We start from the raw sequence: 19,343 nt of genomic DNA, 5'->3' as shown, positions 1-19,343 counted from the left end.
TTAGGGCTCCAAAGGAGGTTCTTCTAAGAGCCTTCCAGTCCTAGGGTCAGAGAATTTTTGACCTCTGATCGAAGCCATATAACCCACATCCTTAAGCTCTGGCCTATGAAGCCGGGACTGGATGAGCTGAACCCTGAGTCAAAGGGACAGTCCTGAGGAAGGGCAGAAACACTCACGGTCATTGCCATGGATGATCTGGAAGTTCTTCACGGAGGCCTGTGTGACGCGCCCATGGAAGTTGAGTACATAGGACTGCGTGTCGTCATTCCAGACAGGGGTCTTGTTTTGAAGCTCGATGATACTCTCCGTGTTCTTGTTCTGCCAGCGTGCGAGCAGCGTTTCATGCTCCTGGAAAGGCAGCCTCACCTGAGTCAGGCCCAGCCCAAGCCTTGGCCCACAACCACCCTAAAAAGGGATTTGCCCTAGGGGCGGAGTCCTTAGTTCTCCCTAGACCTCCACCTAGAGCCCTGGGGCTGCTTACACCACACCTCCTACACACACACACACACACACACCCCACGCAGCTGCAGTTCTGCTCCCAGAAGGGCACGTGTACACTAGGGTGACAGGGTGGCGAGTGACTCACGTTTCGTGGCCGGATGGAGACTCTCTCATGAACCATGTTCATGCCTGGGACAATCACACTCATCTTCCGAGGCCCCTTGAAACCTAAGACATTTGTCTCCTGGGAAAGAGAGAAGGAGGACTCAACACTGCCATCTGAGGACTCTACTTACCTAATGGAGAGACCGGGAGGAAGGGAATAAAGCTGACAAGCTAGTTTTCACCATCTTCACCTGAATGTCTAATAGGCATCTCTACACTGAACCCATCTAGAACTGAGCTCCTGAATCTCCACTCTGCCCAAACCACCTCCTCCCTATCGTCCTCACTTCAGTTAACAACTCCGTTCTTCCATTTGCTCAGGCAAACTACTTTGAGTCATTCTTGACTCCTCTCTTTCGCTCACAACCCACTTCTAATCCATGAGCAGATGATGTCACCTCTACCTTCAAATTCCATCTGGAACTCAACCACTTTTTTACCAGCACCATCTCTCCCCGAGTTCACAGTACTAGTCTTTATTGGGATTCCTGGTTTCTGACCTTGCCCTGCCCCCCTGGTCTGTTCACACAGCAGCAGTCGTCCTGTTAAGTCATATCCTTTGCCTCCACTGTTCATGCAGATTAAAGCTGAAGGTCTTACTTTGACATCGAGGCCTCACATGGTATGGCCCCACTACGTTCCTCTCCTGCCCACCTACTCACCTCTGCACTGGTCCTGCCCCACCCCCCCCTTGCTATTCCCCACACATGCCAGTCATGCAGGACATTAGCACTGGCTGTGTGTTCCACTACACCCACGTGGCTGGCTCTCCCTTCCTCCCGGGCTTTACCCAAGTGCTACCTCAGGGAGGCCCTCCCTGCCATCCCTACTAAAACCTTATACACACCTGAGCATTTCATTTCCCTGCTTTATTGTTTCCTCTTCACATTTATTTATTTTGCTTATAAATCTGTTTTATAGCTCGTCTCCCCACTAGGGGTTTAAGTCCCATAAGGGTATAAATTTATGTCTCTTGTTCACTACTGTATTCTCAGTGCCTCAACCGGTATTAGCTGTGGCTTAATGCAAACTGGTGCAACCACTCTGGAAAACAGCATGGAGGTTCCTCAAAATGTTGAAAATAGAACTACCCTATGACCCAGCAATTGCACTACTGGGTATTTACCCTAAAGATACAAACGTAGTGATCCAAAGGGGCACGTGCACCCGAATGTTTATAGCAGCAATGTCTACGATAGCCAAACTATGGAAAGAACCTAGATGTCCATCAACAGACGAATGGATAAAGAAGATGTGGTATGTATACACAATGGAATACTATGCAGCCATCAAAAGAAATGAAATCTTGCCATTTACGACAACATGGATGGAACTAGAGGGTATCATGCTTAGCGAAATAAGTCAATCGGAGAAAGACAACTATCATATGATCTCCCTGATATGAGGGAGAGGAGATGCAACATGGGGGTTAAGGGGGTAGGAGAAGAGTAAATGAAACAAGATGGGATTGGGAGGGAGACAAACCATAAGTGACTCTTAATCTCATGAAACAAACTGAGGGTTGATGGGGGGAAGGGGGTTGGGAGAGGGGGGGTGGGGTTATGGACATTGGGGAGGGTATGTGCTATGGTGAGTGCTGTGAAGTGTGTAAACCTGGCGATTCACAGACCTGTACCCCTGGGGATAAAAATATATGTTTATAAAAAAACTAAAAAAAAAAAAAAAAAAAAAAAAAAACCTAAAAAAAAAAAAAAAAAGCATTTGAAGAGATCTGGGCTGCCTTCCCAAAGGTGACCTGCAGGTGGCACCATAAGCTCATACAGAACACCTATGGCTTTCCCAACTGGCCTCCAGGCCCAGATTAATGGGGGTATCAATCCCTCATTTTAAAATAAGGTAGAGAAATTCCCTGTATTTACATTCCAGTTTGGTCACTTATGCGCTGTAGGACATTGGCAAGTGACAGCCTCTGAGCTTCAGTTTCCTCATCTACACAGTAAAGGAAACAGGACTGAGCTCTTAAGTAATGCATTCCGTGAGATGACTATGCAAAGGGACTTATAGTCCGTGTAGGGCCCAGGTACTGGAGGGAGAGGTAGAGCAATGCACCGACAAGAACTCAAGGGCCTCCAGCCACCTCCTTTCCGGGAGATTCCCAGGCTGGGCTACATAGAGCTCAGCCCGGTTCCCAGATCTCCCCAGGCAGATGGCTATGCTATCTGTGGTCTGAGCTCTGAGGACAGACAGGGGCCACTCCAACAGAGGGCAGTCCAACTGTGTACAATCTTGTCTACTCACAAGACAGATGGGACAGCCCACAGACTGGGCAGCAAGTCCTCAGCGTCCTGTCTAACCTGGAGACCAGAGACCCAGGAACGCACGACTCACATAGCACACGGCTGCCAACTCCTGACGCGAGGCTCCACTTTCCGAAGTAGAGGATGATGCCTTCTGAGGGTTGACTCCATTGTCATAAACGGTGAACTTCGTGCCCATGAGGTTGGACCTGAAGGACCGGCAATCAATAAAGGATCATACACCCTCTGACTTAGGGCAGGGAACAGCTCAATGAGCTGTTCAATGAGCCTGCAGGGCACTCTGGGTTGGGCCAGGAGCAACCCGGGAGCACACTGCACACCGAATCTCTGAAGGTCCTTCATGGGGCAGAAGGCCTGCACTTGCTCTGAACAGAATCAAAGGGCATCTTATTCAGTGAGGAAAATTCTAGGAGTTAAGTCCGGGTTCCACATGTTTCCCTGGAGGAACAGGACCCCTCTCATGAGGGGAGCAAGCGGATGGCAGAGGGCATCTGGCAAGATGGCAAAAGGCGCTCAACATCTCATGGAGAGTGGATGAGACAACCTCCTCTCCTGTGCAGCCTGTGTTAGTCTAGCCCCATCTCCAGCATTAGCTCCTTACCCCTAAGCTTGACTCATGCTCCCCAAATATGGCACTCTGTTCCCCGGCATACACTCCCTGAGGCCTAGCTCAAAGCCTTCCCCCATCCCCAGATTGCGCTTTCTTCCCTCAAGGGCTCACTCCCTGCCCTCTGGCACTGACCATGGAGCCAAGGCAGTTCTTCCACAGTGGCCTATGTCTTCAGTGACTTCCTGAGGTTTGATCTATACCCTATGCTCCCCCCTGCCCCCGGAGCGGCTTAGGGTAGGTTATGTGAGCTCCATCTGAGTCTGGCTCTAGGCTGACACAAACCCTGGCCTGCAGGCCTACGGTTGGAGCTGAGAGACAAAAAGGATTCTGAGAGGATCTGACCCCTGACCTCGATCTCCCTCCGGAGAGGGAGAGCCTTGCCCTGCCCCTCCCACCAGCCCCCCAACCTGCTTCCTTAGGGGAGTGCTAGTACCGCAGTTTCCCGATGTAGCTGTCCCCTCCTCGAGACAAGTCTGTTGGGTCCACAGAGATGAGGTAATTGGAAGTTTTACTCTTCTTTCTCTTCCTTCCCGCCAAGAGGAATACCTTGGGGAATGGAACAAGGTCACATTCCAGGCCCCGCCTTTGGTCACACACACCCAGGGGTGCCACACACACAACGCTCTCTGGCTTCGGCTCCTGAACATAAGTATGTGTGCACGCACAGACACACACAGACACACACACACACAGGCACATCAGCAAACAAAAAGGTATGCACTGACCAGGCACAGAGGCTTCTGTCCCTTTCGGGAACTGAAAGGTCAGTGTTGGACCCAAGGCTTCCAATTACATTCCAGCCCACAGGATCTCAAGCCTGCGTCAATGAAACTGCAGGTTCAGGCCAACCTCACCTTCTTCCCATCCTCACGGTCCAGGTGCAAAAAGTAGGTGGGGTACATGCCCCGGTCCATCCCCTTCTTGTCCCGCGTGATGCGGCACTTGATGGTGATACCCTGGGGGGCCGGCCTCAGTGCAAACTCCTCAAGATCCTGGACCTCAACATCCGCGGAGGGTTCTGGGGCTGTCGGGCTGGGGGCTGACGCTGCCTCCTACACGGGAGAGAGCAGAAGCCCGAGCCCCAGAGACCCTGAGCAGCTTCAGCTGGTGGTCTGGGACCCAAAGCTGCCCCCTGGTGTGGTGGTGGTGGTGGTGGGAGCTGGGACAGGGTCCTTGGGATAAGCTTGGCCCTGGGGTCAGCAGCTGGCTCCTCAGCCCTTTTCCCACCTCCGCTGTCCCTGGGGGGCGGAGATGGAGATGTGGGCAGGTTCTCGGGGCCATCCTGTCCAACTCGAGCCCCCTTCTTCTGGCCTGGCTGAAGAGGAAGCAGGAGAGGAGCGATACAAGAGCCCCAGCCAGAAACGCTTTTGATCAGTTTCGAGGCCCAGAAAGAATCAATTTCTTTCCCAAGAAAGCCAACTCTCCACTCCACACCTGTTCCCCCGCCAATCTGGACGCTCAGACCTCTGATGGCTGTCTACCCTCCCGCGGGGCAGCAAAGCACCTCACCCTGACGGACTTCCGGCTGGTAGCGGAGCTGGGCCGGGTGTTGCTGTTTAGCTGGGAGGAGCTGGAGCTATTTTCATCCTCATCCTCCTCTTCCTCTTCAAAGCTCATGCTGCTGGAGACCCCTGGGCGGGGCAGAGGAACGGGACAGGACGAGTGGTCACACACATACACCCGGACACCTGCTCCGAAGCACAGAGTCACCCGTACACACAAAGAACCATATGTACACACGTGCATACACACACATACACGTCCAAGTACACACAAGGACACACACTCCCCAGTGCACGCATGAGCTGGGGCTGGTCACCATCCTCAGGGTGTAAATCCCCCTCCCCAGCTTTCAGCTCAGTCCTCCCATGAGACCCATTTCCCATGGGACATCTCCCATGACCCACCCCCAGCAGTTGTGCCCGTCTCCTGGGTGGCGAGGCCTGAGTGGAGCTGACCTTGTGCTGGGAGCCTTCGTGTCTACCGGAGGTCTCAGCCGTCACAGGCCATAGAGTCTGTTTGGGAGAGGCCCAGCTCCCTCCTCCCCGAGCCTGATGCACGTGGCCCACTGCCTCCTCCCACAGCCTGCCCATGGCCTTCTGTCTACACATTTCTCCCCACCTGGAATGCTATCCCCAGCCTCTTGCTGCCTCCCTAGCCCCTTCTCCAGGAAGCCTGTCCTGATCTCATTTCTTAGAACATGTGTCCCTGCTGGGCTTCCCTCTGCCACCCAGTGCCAGGGACTCCCTGGGGTGGGGCTCCTGGTAGAGAGACTCTCTGGGCAGGTTTCCTGGGAGGATCTGCCATCCCTCCTGGCTTTCTGGCCCTGCTCCCTGAGCTCAGGAGATGTAGGGGAAACACTTTCAAAAGGACCCTTCTCAAAGGAACCAAAGGGAAAGGAAATCTGTCTCCAAACCTGGGCCTCCCTGGAGACAGAAGATGGGAGGTAGAGAGGGGGATGGGCTGTGGACGGGTCGCTTTCCCTAGCTGACACTGACTTCCCTGAACTTGGCCTTACCAGGGGTCCCTACATTCAAGTTTCTCATTGGTCTCACACTGTGCCCCCTACCAGGGCCATGTTCCCCAAAAGGGTGCATCTGAGAACCTGGGACTGAGCTTTGGGGGTGTCACTGAACCCCCATAGGGCTCACCCTTCCTCTGCATCGTGCCACGGAGGTCCTGCCCACTGGGCTGTGCGCCCCCGCCGGCTGCCGTCTCCCCCGCGTCCTGAGCGTGGTCTGACTGGCCCACAGTCAGGATCCGCACCGGGTCTTGGGCCTCAGACTTGTCTTCTGCCAGTGCTGCTGGCCCGCTGGTGCCTGCAGGCCACGGATACTCCTGAGTCCCATGGGGGGGTGGGGAGAGAGCCTGGATTCTCAGATGTCCTTGAAGTGGGTGAGGGATGAGTGGGGGGAACCCTCTGCAAAACTGATTTTTGAAAACACTAATGACTGCTGCCAGCCTCTTATTGATCAACAAGCTACAAAGGGACAAGAGCTTCGTTTCTTCTGCTGTTCCCCCAAATTAGTTGCCAAGGGTTGGTTTAAAATGCCTCATATCCCTAGGCAGAAGATAGCCATCTACAAAACCAACTGCACAGTGAAAAAGACAAGATGGAGAACAAGGACCGATCATGACCATGGCCAAGGCCACCACTTGTTCACAGACACAGCCAACACCCAGTTATCAGTGCTGATCTTCTGTCACACACACAAATATATACCTCATAACTCACAGACGTCACTCAAAACACAGGGGGCCCCTTGAAAAAGATGGAGGTTGGCATACACTCCCCTTCCCAAATGGAAGATCACCCATCCCACGTCACCCTGCCCAAGGTGCCCGAGTAACAGAAGGCCTGGCCCACACAGGTAGCAGTTGCCTTGCTGGCTGGGCTATGCCCCCCAACTCTGCAGTCAGCTCCGGAAGCCTATGAACCCTGACATGCCACTGTCCAACCATATCCCAGACACCTGGAAATCACTGCCCATGCACACAGGTTGGGCACACAGGGGGTGTCTAGCCAGCAGAGACAGGACTCGTGGCAGAAGGCACCACAATGGTCCTTGATCTCTGGGAATCTTTTCTGGAGACAAAGGAACGGAGAGAACAGAATGGTCTGTGGGCCCAGATGTTGGAGTGAAGACTAGAGCAGAGAGTCGAGAAAGCCCACACAACTGTGAGTACGGCACAAGGATGGGGCAGACTTCCAGGGGCAGGACAGCAATGGAGGGGGCTCAAACCAGGTGGGGGAGGGACATGGCGAGGTGCATTTCACTTCCTGGCAGTGTGGGGAGCCTGCCCACACCCACAGGCCAGCCCAGGAACCCCATGAGCTAGAAGAAGTCTGTGAGCCTGCGGGACGGGGCCTTGAGTATCCTTTTGTGCCTTCATGGAGGCCTCCCACCCTGTCCCTTACCTCCCAAATCTGGAGGAGAAACCTCCCCCAACCCTCCAGTGGGAGCCAGACCTCCTGAGGAGGGCCGTGGTGGAAGAAAGCCAACCTTTGCGCTTCCCCTTCTTCTCCTTCCTAGAGGCCCCGCCCTGGCCCCCCGATGCAGCGGCTGCCTTGGTTCTCTTGGCTGAGGCTGGTGCTGTTGGGCGGGCAGCTCCCAGCTGTGCACTGGTGAGTGAGTCGGCCTCTTGAACTGCTCAGGAGAGAGTCCAGAGAGAGAGAGAGAGAGAGGGAGAGAGAAACATGGGCCCTAGGTGAGACCAGAGCTGCAAGTGGAACTCACTTCTCAGCACATTTCCCAGGGCCCCACCACCACTCAGCCCTACCAGGGCCTCTGTACCACCCACCTCTACAAGACAGAGGGGCTAGGGCAGGCAGAGCTAGAACGGGGTGGTGCCCCCAGCCCCATGTGAGAGTCAACAGGTTGGCCCACAGCACAACCAACCAAGAAGCACCACAATCAAAGCTCTGGGCCAGCAAACCGTGTGAGTCTGGGCAGGGGGAGGGGGAGCATCTGAGAGAATGTGGGTCACTCTAAGTGCCAAAGATAGAAAAGGCTGCATCTCCTAGAAGAGCCCAGAGCTCGGGAGGGGAAGCACTGCAGGGAGCCTATACCGGCCTACCCAGGACTATGCCAGAGTACCCCGAGCAGGAGAGTAACTCTGGGCTACAAGGAGCTGTGCCAACCAACAGAGAGGTGGCCTCCACAGTCTCACACATCAGAATCCCAACCTCCTCAAAGTCTTTGAATGATTTCTCATTGCTCATAAGATGAAGACCAACATTCTCCCCTCCAGCTCCGTTCCACTTGGCCTTGGCCTTCCTAGCACACCCCTTATCTCCCAGGGACCCCACATCCCAGCCCCTCCAGGCCCTCTCAGGGCCTTGTGCACAGCGTCCTCCCTCTTGCCAGAGGGGCTTGGCGCTACTGTCACACTGTCTGCACTGTCCTCACTGTGGACGTCGGGCCCCCTAACCCCAACTCAACTCCCGCTCAACCTGCAGTTTCCAGCTCTGGTGTCACCTCCTCGGAGAGGCCTTCCCTGGCCCTCGTATGGGAGCAGGCTCTCTGCCATTCACTCACACAGCCTGACTTCTCTTCACCAAGCAAACCAATGAACTCTCTCTCCCTTCCTGGACCTCCAGGTCCATGAACAAAGAGAGAACCCACCTGTTCTGTGCTTCCCCAGGACCCTCAGCCTCTAATCCAGAGCCAGACACACAGTAGGCCCTCAACAAATGTTTAAGAAATGAGTATACAACATGAATGAGCACGGTCAGTGAAAAACTTCGCTGGGAGAAAGTTCTCACTGCCCTCAAACTCTGCTCTCAGCTTCTGAAAATGAGGGCCTTGTATTTTACACCGAGAGCCACTAGAGGGCAGAGCAGTAGGCAGCTGAAGTGGCAGGGGGGTATGGGAGGTGCGCCTGGAACCCCAGATTCCAAGTCAGCCAGCCCCTGGAGCAGCAGCGACCTCAGGGCTCCCAGCTGGGCAAAGAAGCCCCCCCACCCCCACTCCCACCCCGGAGCAGCAGCGTGAATCCAGCCTGGTCTGCAGCCTCGGCAGGAGAAGCATTCAGCTGACGGGACCACGTGACACACCAGGGCCACTTGTTTTCAAAGCCCCCAGACACAGAATGCTCCTCAGTGTTACGAGGGGAGAAGATAGGCCCAGAGAGGGTATGTGACTTGCCCAGAGTCAAAAGTGAGCAGAAACTGTCTTCTGACGGGGCTGGGACCCACTTTGTCCAAAGGGGCGGCAGACAGGCCTGCCTCTGGCCTGGGGCGCAGTACCGGTGCTCAAGGAACACCCGCCAAGGCCACCGAAGCCTAGGGATGCCAGAGCACGTGCAGGGGCCCAGGGCTGCAGGTCCCGACTCCCTCTGCCTGGGATGGAGCTGGGAGTCATCTGGCTGGAGGCCCGTGGGCACCCCCTACTCTGGAAGCAGTGGGTGGGGGGCGGGGGGCGTGGCCACAGCACAGGGAACTCCCCAGGCCAACCCCAAGGCAGGCTCTACCTTGGTAGCTGGTGCTGCCACTGCTGCTGAGGTAGGACTCCACCAGGGGTGCCTGCTCTTCCGACTGCCGGGCCCGCCGGCTCCGGGGCCGCCCATCCGCGTTGGCCTGCACCATCAGGGGCTCCTGACGCTTCTTCTTCTGCTTCTGCTCCAGCAGGGCCCGCTGCGGAGGCACCGGACGGGCACACAAGTTGGCAGGCCCTGACAGCACAGCCCGTCCCTCCCACCCGGAGGGCAGGCTCCCGACTGGAACCAGAGAAGGCCCCGATCACTCAGCTCGGTTCTCAGGGTGACCAGGGGGTCCACAGCCCACTTTGGGCCACGGCTCTGTGCCCTTGGCACCTTGAGGCTCAGGGTCCAGGAAAAGGAGGCACAAGTCAGCCCAGGTAGATGGCCCAGCAGGACCGTGGCACGGATGTCCGGTGCTCCGACTACAGGCACCAGCCGCCCGCCCGGAAAAGCCCTGGGCTCTGGGTCTGTGCTGATGCTGAGCGGTCTAGACATGAGAGAGACAAGCCACTCTTCTGTGAGGGCCTCCTCCCAGCCAGCCAAGGTCACCCCAGGAAGCGAGACAATGCTCCCCCACCCCCCACCCCCCACCCCCCCCACACACACACCCCCACCCCCGCCGATGGTAAATGCCGACTGCACGTGCACCCAGCCCCGGCTGCACTCACCTGCCGGTCTAGCTTCTGCTGCCTCAGGTTGCTGCCCTCATCATCTAAGACACTGCAGAGGGAGACAGGGGCACTCAGGGCCTGCCTGGTGGCTGCCGGCTACAAACAGGGAGCCCAGAGCCCACCCCCACCCTGCATATCAGGTTCTTTAAACCCCTCCCATAATTGACTCCTGGGGACACAGGAGAAGGAGACAGGAAGGGTGGAGCTACTACATGGAAGCCAGCTCTGGACGGAAAGGTGGAAGCCATATTTTTGCCAATGCAGGAACTTTCTCCTGCTGGGGTCCCTGCTGACCCAAGGACTTCCTAGTCAGCCTGACCCAAAAAGTACAGGAGGAGACTCTCTCTTTGGGGCCATGAGCTGGGACATGCCTAAGATGCCGGGGAACCTGCCCAGAGGCATCAGGTACAAGCCAGGCCCAAGGCTGGGCTTCAGACTGAGGCACCTGTCTGCTCCAGGTCCCTCTCGGATCTCACCAGCTCCTCCCCAGTCCTCCCGTCCTTCCTAGAGGAGGCTGGATCCTTTGAGGCAGACTCTTTCCTCTTCTAGTCAAACTCCTGGCTCTCCAGGTGGCAGAATGAGATATGCCAACACTGTCCACCCCCTTTAAAGAAGGCTGGGGGGGGCACCTGGGTGGCTCAGTGGGTTAAAGCCTCTGCCTTCGGCTCAGGTCATGATCCAGGGGTCCTGGGATCAAGCCCCACATCGGGCTCTCTGCTCAGCAGGGAGCCTGCTTCCTCCTCTCTCTCTCTGCCTGCCTCTCTGCCTACTTGCGATCTCTGTCAAATAAACAAATAAAATCTTAAAAAAAAAAAAAAGAAGGCTGAGGGTTCCCTCATCTGGGAGAGAGAAACTAGAAGACCAACCTGTCCCTGAGGGCAGGGCTGGGCTGGCTGGACATATGTGTAGGCAGACACAGCCCATCCATGCATAGCCCAGTGACCAGCCAACAGCGGGCACGGGGGCATCAAATCCTTGAGTCTCTAAGGTCTTGGAACAGGCAGTGTGTCATCTCACATAGACTGGACCTGCCTCCCAGGAAGGCAAGTGAAATTAGGGAGCCCCAACCACTTAGCACTCCTTCTAGGCCAAGATACATCCATAAGCCGTAGCCCCCAATTCTGTAAAAGCCAGGGTTGGGGGCAGGGCTGGAGCCTGAGGATCTGAGCCCTGGGAACCCCCAGACTACTGTGGCCCAGTGATGCTAGAGCCTGCCCCTGAACCAGACCATGAGCGGGAACCTGCACAGGCATGCCTGAGGGCATCAGGTTTGTCATGCGTGTGCACATGCCAGAAGGTGTCCAAACATGACACATCTACATGTGTGAGTGAGCACACACCTGCGTATCTATACAGATGAACTCGTGTGCAGGTGAGTACGCGTGTGAGAAGTGCAGACAAGGACGAGTCACCCTGAAGACAGCTCAGCCGCTGTCACCCCCTCCTGATAAGAGGAGCTCTTTCTAGCCAGAACAATCATTGACCTGCAATGTCCCCTCGGCTCATCCAGATGACCTGTGTGTCGGTGTGCTGGGGAGCCACCCAAGGGCGGCAGGACATCCACGGAGTCCACAGCCCGCCGCCCACCTCCCTGGCCACAACCTAAGATGACTGCCTGTTTTCAACCATTGGCACTGTCCTCCTTACTTGAAGGCCTTGCCTGACACCCATGGGCTGGTCCTCACTCCAGAGGAGCCCCAACTATGAGCCTCGTCAGTTCGCAGCCTTATTCTCCAAAAGTCTTGGCTGCCAAAACACAAGCGAAGACACTGCTAAACAGATGTGCTTCTGAGCCAAGGCCTTAGTCCAGGGGGACTCCATGAGGGTGCTGCCTGGACCAGACGACAGTGACCCGGCTCCTAAAACTTCCAGCTGGCCAGGACAGGGAGTGCCCCATCAGAGAAAGCAGGCACCCCAGGCTGGAGGGTGGCAGCCAGAGTTCTGAAGGGAGGAGAAGTTCATTAGGGAGAGCAAGATGCCTGGGGGCCCCGCCAGGGCTGAGAAGCTACAAGTCTGCCACTGGTCTGCACACCCTAAGTCAGTGGCCTCACTGAACGACGCCGAGGCCGAGCATCTGCTCCCACAGACTTCCAGGGCTCAGGCCACCAACACCACCATCCCCCAGGGTCAGCCGCACAAGCAGTGTGGATTCCTTTAAAACGCGCAGGATCTGGACAGAAACGGCACTCTGGACTCCATGTGGCCCTGGCAGACGGCAACGATGGGGCCTGAATCCAGCTGTGCTCTGCCTGCCCGGCTCTGTGCCTGGGTCCACACTGGGCAGCCGGCAGCGCAGTCACACGCTAGCAGCCTCACCACAGGGGCCCAAGCGGCCTCCGCGAGACTGCCGGCTCAGCTTCCTGCAGACAGGGGCAGCTTTGTGGCCGCCATGACGCTTGTCCCCTGTGCTTTCCTGGGCAGGGGCAGGGAGGGCAGCCAGGTAATCCCCGGATGGAGCCTGGTGAGCAGGGCAGAGAAGACGCCCTCTGTGGGCTGTGGTGCTGACGCAAACATCTCGGTTCATTCAGAAAAGGGGACGTCCACCTGCGAGCTAAGCTGACATGAGCAAAGCCACCTCCAGAACTGCCGGGTCACCACGACAGCTCGATGGACAAAGGCGAATCTGATAGTGTCCCTATCTGTGCAGGGGCAGAGGGGGGCTGCATTCCTAGCCCAGGCTACTGTCCCACTGCCGTGGACTCTCCACATGTCACACGTAGGCAAGGAGACTGCTTTCCTCTGCCGCCAGCCCCACCTCCATTCCCTGAGCAGGAGCCACTGGCGTTGTTAGTAAGGCTGCTCACCTGGAAGGATCATAGGTGGAATGGACTTGACTTCTGGCCCTCACAGAAAGATGGATGAGCAAGGCATAAGCTTCTAAAGAGATTCCAGAAACTCAGATAGCCTGGAAGTGCCTGGGGAGCCAGCCCCCACCTCCCAAGAGGCACACTGCAGCAGCGGGGTCAGGGTGGGGGGATGCTGGGAAAAGCATCGAGCCCCGGGGAGGAAGAACATGCCTGGCCACTCAGGAACCCCCAGGAGGGCCGGCAGTCCACATACCTCTGAGCAGTGGCTCTGAGGGTGAGCTACAGCATGTCCACAAAGCAGCTTCCTGCTGCAGCCCTGTTTCTAGGAAAGCCCCAGAGGTCGGAGGCCGAACTCCATCCCCGGCAGGGACAGGCCCGGACTGCCTGACAGCAGTGTGTCTGAGGCACACATCTGTCCCTGACTGAGAACAAATCCCCACAAGTCCTAGCGGCTGCGGAGAACCACAGCGACAAGGTGGCTGTCCCAGGCAGGCCCCGGGCCCCACCCCTGCGGGCGGCCCTGCCCCTCAAGCTCCCACCACAGCACCTTCCTTCCCTTCTCACCAACACCACCCGGCCTGCCTCCACCCAACGGGCACTGTTCTCGACAGCACTAAATGATAACCACAGAGGAGACGGTAATGGCTTTTTAACTCGGGCTCCAATTATGGAACCACTGCCAAGCCCAGGCTGCCAGCTGAGGCCCCGCCAGGAGACTCGGACAGGAGACAGGGCACTGATGGATGGGTCCTCCAGCTGACCCCGGCAGCTCCTTCATCTCGGTCGCCTCCTGCTGGGGACTGGACCAGGGATCCAGTAACGCACTGGCCACGGGCTCCTGAGGGTCGGAGAAACCCGATCCGCAGTGTCCATCAATCCCCCAACTCTGCCCAGGGCCAACAAGGGGGCCCTTCGCCTCCCAGGGAGACAGCCCCTTCATATCCTCCTGCTTCTCATAAGCTGCCCAACAGATAACGGGAGAGAAAACCATGCTTGATGACAAGTGAGAGCAGGGGCACTTCTCCCATGGGATGGAAAAGCCAGCCATGGACAACACATTTAGGAAGCTGCGTCCCTGCCTCTCTCTAGACTCCACTGTGCATGCTGCTCTGCTAACCCACCAGAGCTGACCAGAGGCATGGGGTCCAGGCTACCTAGGGACAGGCTCGTACTCCACGCCCAATTCATCCTCTGCTTTTGTGCCCTCATTCCTTCCACTCAGTCACAAAGGAAGCTGCCCCCGCTGGACCCAGGGAGTCAGAGGAGGAAAGGCCACCCACGGGGTCAGGCTGTAAGCCCTGTACCGATGCCAGACTCCCCCACCCCCACCCCAGCGTGCCCAGATCTGTCCCTAGTGGCTGCCTGGAAACCAAGGAAACACAGAATGGGTGGGAACAGGGGCAGCCCCAAAAGGGAGAAGCCTACAGGGCTCACAGGAGTCCAGCCAGTAATTAAAACTGCTACGTGCACTCGGCCCTGACTCAGTGATTCAGAACTGCTGGGGAAGTTACCTCAGAATCAATCCCTCACCTCATTTTCTCCTTTAAAGCAAGAAACATAGGTGATTTTAATGCTCAGTCATGCAAATGAGGACTAGAAGCCACAGCTGGTGATCTCTAAAGAACAAAAAAGAAATCAGAGAGTTGCTGAAAGTATGCAAATGCAGCCTTCTCTTCAGATGGGGGAAGCAATCAGTCTGTACATCCATCAGTCTTACACAGGCCCCAGATCATGGCACAGATTCGCTCAAGAGCTAGAAGACTCAGTGACTGAGCAGGCGCGAGCCCAGTCCACAAGCAAGTCAGGCCACATACCCCCAGACCTATCCAGGAAAACGGGAGGGCAGCATAGCCAGGGTTCCCCATGGAATCGTGAGGACCAGTGACAGTCACTTGTGGGCAAAATAAAGCAATGTGAGTGGCGTGTGCTCCAAGGAGACAGACCCTCAAAAGTTTTTGCAACATGCCATAATCAGAGGAGGTTTCCAGCGTCCTGCTTCCCTTGCTAAGCGTGTTTGCTGATGACCTGAAGACAAAGCAGGCCTCTCAGCAGACTTCTAGGTGACACAAAGCCAAAGTGATATTAAACTGTTCACTGGGACAGTATGACTTCAGAAGACCCTGGAAAGCTAGCAGAGTCTAACCGATGCCTATCAGGAGAAGGTCATGTCTTACATGTGGGTCCCCAAACCCAGGTCTGCCCCACATAGGCAGAATGGGGTACACAGGGCTTGACATCAGCCTAATGAGACTTCAGGGTTCTATTTACAGAGGCCTCAAGGTGACAAGTTGGTGAGCCAAAGCTGTCCCCAATTATAGGGAGCACCCAAGGTCAACAACGGGAGCAGGGCCCCCAGCAAGGAAGTAACAGCCTCCCTCTGCTCAGTGTGGGAGAAGAGGAAGCTGCAGGGGGTCCAGGCCCGGTGCTGGAGGGGGCAGAGACATGGTCCTGCTCCTGCAGTCCTCTCCACCACCCATGTTCCTGCTGCCTCTACCCGAAGCAGCAGCAGGGAGACTTCCCCAGTGGGCCAGGCTCCCCCTCCCTGCTGCAGAGCCCCCACGGCACCCCAAGGCTTCCCACACAGGCAGGGTGGACAGAACCAGGCCTTGCTTGGGCAGCAGTCCTTGCACTCCCCAGAAAGTGGTGGGAGGACCTTCACAAGAGCCAGGAGGAGGAAGAACTCAGAGGCACGCCGAGGCTCACCCCAAGAAGAGCCTGCTAGCCATCACAGCCACATAAGGGAAGAGAGCACTCAGAGGACCGGACAGCCTGTGAGGGCCCTTCCGGCAGCGGTGCTCATTCTCTGACCCAGGGCCTCGTTCTTCCAGCGCTAGTGCCCCTCCTGAGGGGAGACTACTATGTCCCCTGTGCTGAGAAGCCGGGTGTGCAGCCAGGAAAGCCAGAAAGTCCACAAAGCTGCCTGGGAATGCCTCTTCGACTGAAAGTAGTGTGCATATTGTCTGGGCTGGGCCGCACCGGGCACACAGCCCAGGACCAAATGGGGTCCCTGCTCTCCAGGAGTTCGCAGCCGGGTTGGGGGGACGCAGTGCAGAGAGAGCACTGAGGACAAGGCCTGCCATCCCTCCCTCGCTCTTAATGCTCCACCTGCAATTCATCAGGGTTGTGAAGCTGGGAAGCAAGAGCATTTACTACTCAAGAAGAACAGATGAAGAAAAAATGGCAGAAGTGAGAATTATCAGTACTAGTAAGAATAGACAAACGTCAAAACGCAAAACATTATTCCAGTTGTTCAACTTTATAAACTAAACGACTCCCTTCTGAGTCAGAATGTGAGATTACTCCACGATCCTTATAAACTGAGCCACAATTACCCTTAAAACGATTATCACCAACATTATCGCCAACTGGCAGTTACTTCAAAGAAAATGAGCTAGGCCTAGGGAACGCAGGTGCAGCCATCACAGAGGGAGGAAAACCCCTACCAGGAGAGCTAACAAGAAATCGACCGACCGCTCTCCCCCCAACCAAAGGACGCATTCTGGTTCTGACATGCTGTGACACTGGGGAAACCGCATACCGAAGCACGAAGCACGTGCACGCATGCCCACCCCTTCATCTGCAAGGAAGCGGCCTCGCCTGTCTTCTGCCCCAGTTTTCTGCGATCACGCAGGCATGTGGCTTTAACTGCAATCAGCAGCCCAGTTGATGGGAGAAGCAATTTGCATCTCCTCTTCTCCGCCTGGGTCTCCCCATTCTGGAAGTCTACACTCAAGGTCCAGTGCTTTCCCAAGCTCAGAGCACGCTCAGAAAGACCCCAGCAAGGCAGGAGAGATTCTGGCAACTTCGGAATATAGCCCACCCCCAGTTCGAGAACCCCCCCTTCCTACCACACAGCAAGGCAGGGATGACGGGCAACCGCAAGCTGGTAGGGCCACAAGGGTGCCAAGCTGCCCTTCAGGGATAGGATTCTGTGCTCCAGGTGGTGTGTACAGGCCCAAGAAAGGAATGCGGGAATAGGGTGGCTGGGCCTAGGCTGGGGCAAGTGCCAAATCACCCCGCCAGTGCCCTGAGCACCACTGGAGGACAAAGCCATTCTCAAAGACAAGCCCACCTTCCGAGGGACCCCCTTCCTAGAGGCAGGCTTTCTCTGAGACTCGTGCACTTACTCTACACCCTGTTCCAGTCTTTGGCTTCTGGGAGAGGCTCCCTTGAACCATGATCTGGCCTGGCCCCCAGTCTGCCAGATCCTAAACACCCCACCATATCTACAGCCACAAGCGCTGTCCCTTCCTGCCCTCCCAAGTCAGCCTGGCCACCACCCTGCCAAGTGCTCCCCCCTACTCTTACTTCCACAGCATTAGAGGGGAGACCACTCGGCCTGCAGGTGCTACCCAGGCACCTCTGCTGGGTGGCTAGAAAAGGTTGATGGTACTCTGTGGAGCTGCACAGTCTTCTAGAAGGTCCTTGGCACAGACATGTCAAGTCACGGTATCCCAGAAACTAGCTGTGCCCCCAGCCTGGATGCCAGTGGAGGGTAACAGCTCTTGAGTCAGCAAAGCCCTAGTCTCCCGATGGGGTATCTCCCTGATCTATGGCAGACTGAGGTGCGACTGGGTTATGCCTGCAGGAAACCCTATGGGTGACTCACGTGTGTGTGTGTGCACGTGTGTATGCTGATAGGAGGGGCACCCACAAATTCTCACTTGAGAAGCTCTAAAGCCCCCAAAGGAGCTTAGAGACAACAGCTCTCAAAGAAAAAGCCTGGATCCCCAGGTCAGTGACAGGTGCTTGCTTACAGAAGGATCTGCTTTTAACAAGCCTCAGGCGGTTTCAGCTGGTTTCCATTTTGGATGCCGTCTGGACAAACTCCTAAAAGAGCTCTGTCGGAAATATTTTCTATGGGTGACTGGAATCAGGTCCCTTCGCAAGAGCTGGCTGTGTTACAAGGCAGGTCCTGAGGGTCTGCTCCTCCAACCCGCAGGCATGGGCACCCAGGCAGGCAATAACATAGTGGCCCCTGGCAGTCCAGCACCCATCTTACACACATGCCTCCCAGGAAGGCCCAGAGACAGCCCCGTAGCCCATGGCAACCAGGAGCCAATAGGTGGCCAAGGATCTGGTGCTGCCATGACAATGAGCTCTATTCCAGGGGTAATGGAGAGAATGAAGAGTGAATGGGGGAAAGGCCTGCACCTGGGTGAGAACCCCCCCAACGCCCCTCCCTCACCCCGACCACCACTCAACTGGCAAAGCCCATCCATCCTTGGGACAGACCACAGACTCTGGGAACACAGGGTAGGCAGCCCTGCTGTCCTGAGTGCTCTTACGCATGTAAAGGCAGTCTATGTATTGTGAGTTGGTGTGTGTCCAGGTAAAGAGCTGTTCCAAGTGGATTTCTGAGTCCCTGATAGATAGGAGTCGTACCTGTGAGGGCGTTGCGGGTGTCAGGTATTGTCCAAATACAGGATGTGTATGGGCGCAGGGAGTAGGAGTACACCTGCGTGAGACCAAGAATCAGCGTGTGTGGAGACGTACGGGGTGCATGAGTCTATGAGCGGCCTGTGCTCTTGGTTCAGAATAACTGCCTCCAGGAATTCATGCTCTGCGTGTGTGAACAGACCGGCAGGAGCCTCTCTGGCCCGATGCACCCACGGGGCGTGCGTGCCTGCAGCTGCACGAGTGTCTGTCTACAGCTATATCGGCGTGTGACCGGTGTGCGGGGCCTAGGAGGGGGCTCAGAGCAGTGAGGTCCCTCCCCGCGCGACCACATGGCGCTGCCCGACCCAACACGGCCCACACAGGCCCAGAGCACTGGCCCCTTCCAGCAACCCCGGCGGAGGAGTGATGGGGCAGGGCAGGCCGGGTCAGTCCAACGGGGGCCCAAAGTTGGGGTGGAAAGGCCCTGCGCCTCCAGCCCGCGCCTGCAGTGTGGGATGGGACGAGTACAGGGGCTCTGCGCCCCGGGTCGGGGTGAGGGCGCCGCTCGCACCGAGCGCTGGAGGGGCGTGGGGCAATCCCACGCCCCCGAGCTGAAGGGGAGGTGGGACGGGCGCCCGCGTACCTGTAGGGAATCCAGTCGGAATGCGGCTTGGAAGTCATGTCTCCCGGGGGCGGGGCGGCGGCTGCGGCTCTGGAAGCCCGGGCCCGCGGGGGACGGCGCGGGGGCCCTGCTCAGTTCCCTGGCCGCCCCGGGCCGCATCCTCCCGGGCTGGGACGCTGGGCCCCGCCGAGGCCCGCGCTGCACGCCAGGGCCCCGGCCGCGGGTTCGGCGAGCGGCGGTGTGCGCGGCGCGATGGGCGAATTGGCGGAGTGCGCGGGGCCGCGGCGGGCGTGCGCGCGCGTGGAAGCAGAAGAGGCCGGCCCGTACCGCCAGGCGCCACTGGAGGGGCTCGGTCCCGCGCCGAGGGGCCCGAGCGCTGCGTGGCAG

The 19,343-nt window shown here is 57.0% G+C and overlaps 1 protein-coding gene across 1 annotated transcript in view; it reads right to left on the bottom strand.

The window, feature by feature from the left end:
• TUB (TUB bipartite transcription factor) overlaps nucleotides 1-19,343 on the bottom strand; it is a 24,008-nt gene extending 4,665 nt beyond the window's left edge. Inside the window, exons 1-11 of the mRNA XM_047692416.1 lie at nucleotides 18,978-19,343; nucleotides 10,146-10,197; nucleotides 9,469-9,631; nucleotides 7,500-7,643; nucleotides 6,147-6,314; nucleotides 5,005-5,126; nucleotides 4,350-4,547; nucleotides 3,929-4,041; nucleotides 2,956-3,073; nucleotides 587-685; nucleotides 177-348 (exon numbers count right to left, since the gene is read on the bottom strand). Coding sequence (XP_047548372.1) covers nucleotides 177-348; nucleotides 587-685; nucleotides 2,956-3,073; nucleotides 3,929-4,041; nucleotides 4,350-4,547; nucleotides 5,005-5,126; nucleotides 6,147-6,314; nucleotides 7,500-7,643; nucleotides 9,469-9,631; nucleotides 10,146-10,197; nucleotides 18,978-19,015 — 1,387 coding nt within the window. The 5' untranslated portion in view covers nucleotides 19,016-19,343. The remainder of the gene's footprint in view (nucleotides 1-176; nucleotides 349-586; nucleotides 686-2,955; nucleotides 3,074-3,928; nucleotides 4,042-4,349; nucleotides 4,548-5,004; nucleotides 5,127-6,146; nucleotides 6,315-7,499; nucleotides 7,644-9,468; nucleotides 9,632-10,145; nucleotides 10,198-18,977) is intronic.

Source organism: Lutra lutra, chromosome 10 (assembly GCF_902655055.1).
Source record: "Lutra lutra chromosome 10, mLutLut1.2, whole genome shotgun sequence".
Lineage (NCBI taxonomy): Eukaryota > Metazoa > Chordata > Mammalia > Carnivora > Mustelidae > Lutra > Lutra lutra.
This window is presented reverse-complemented; position numbering and strand designations above follow the sequence as displayed.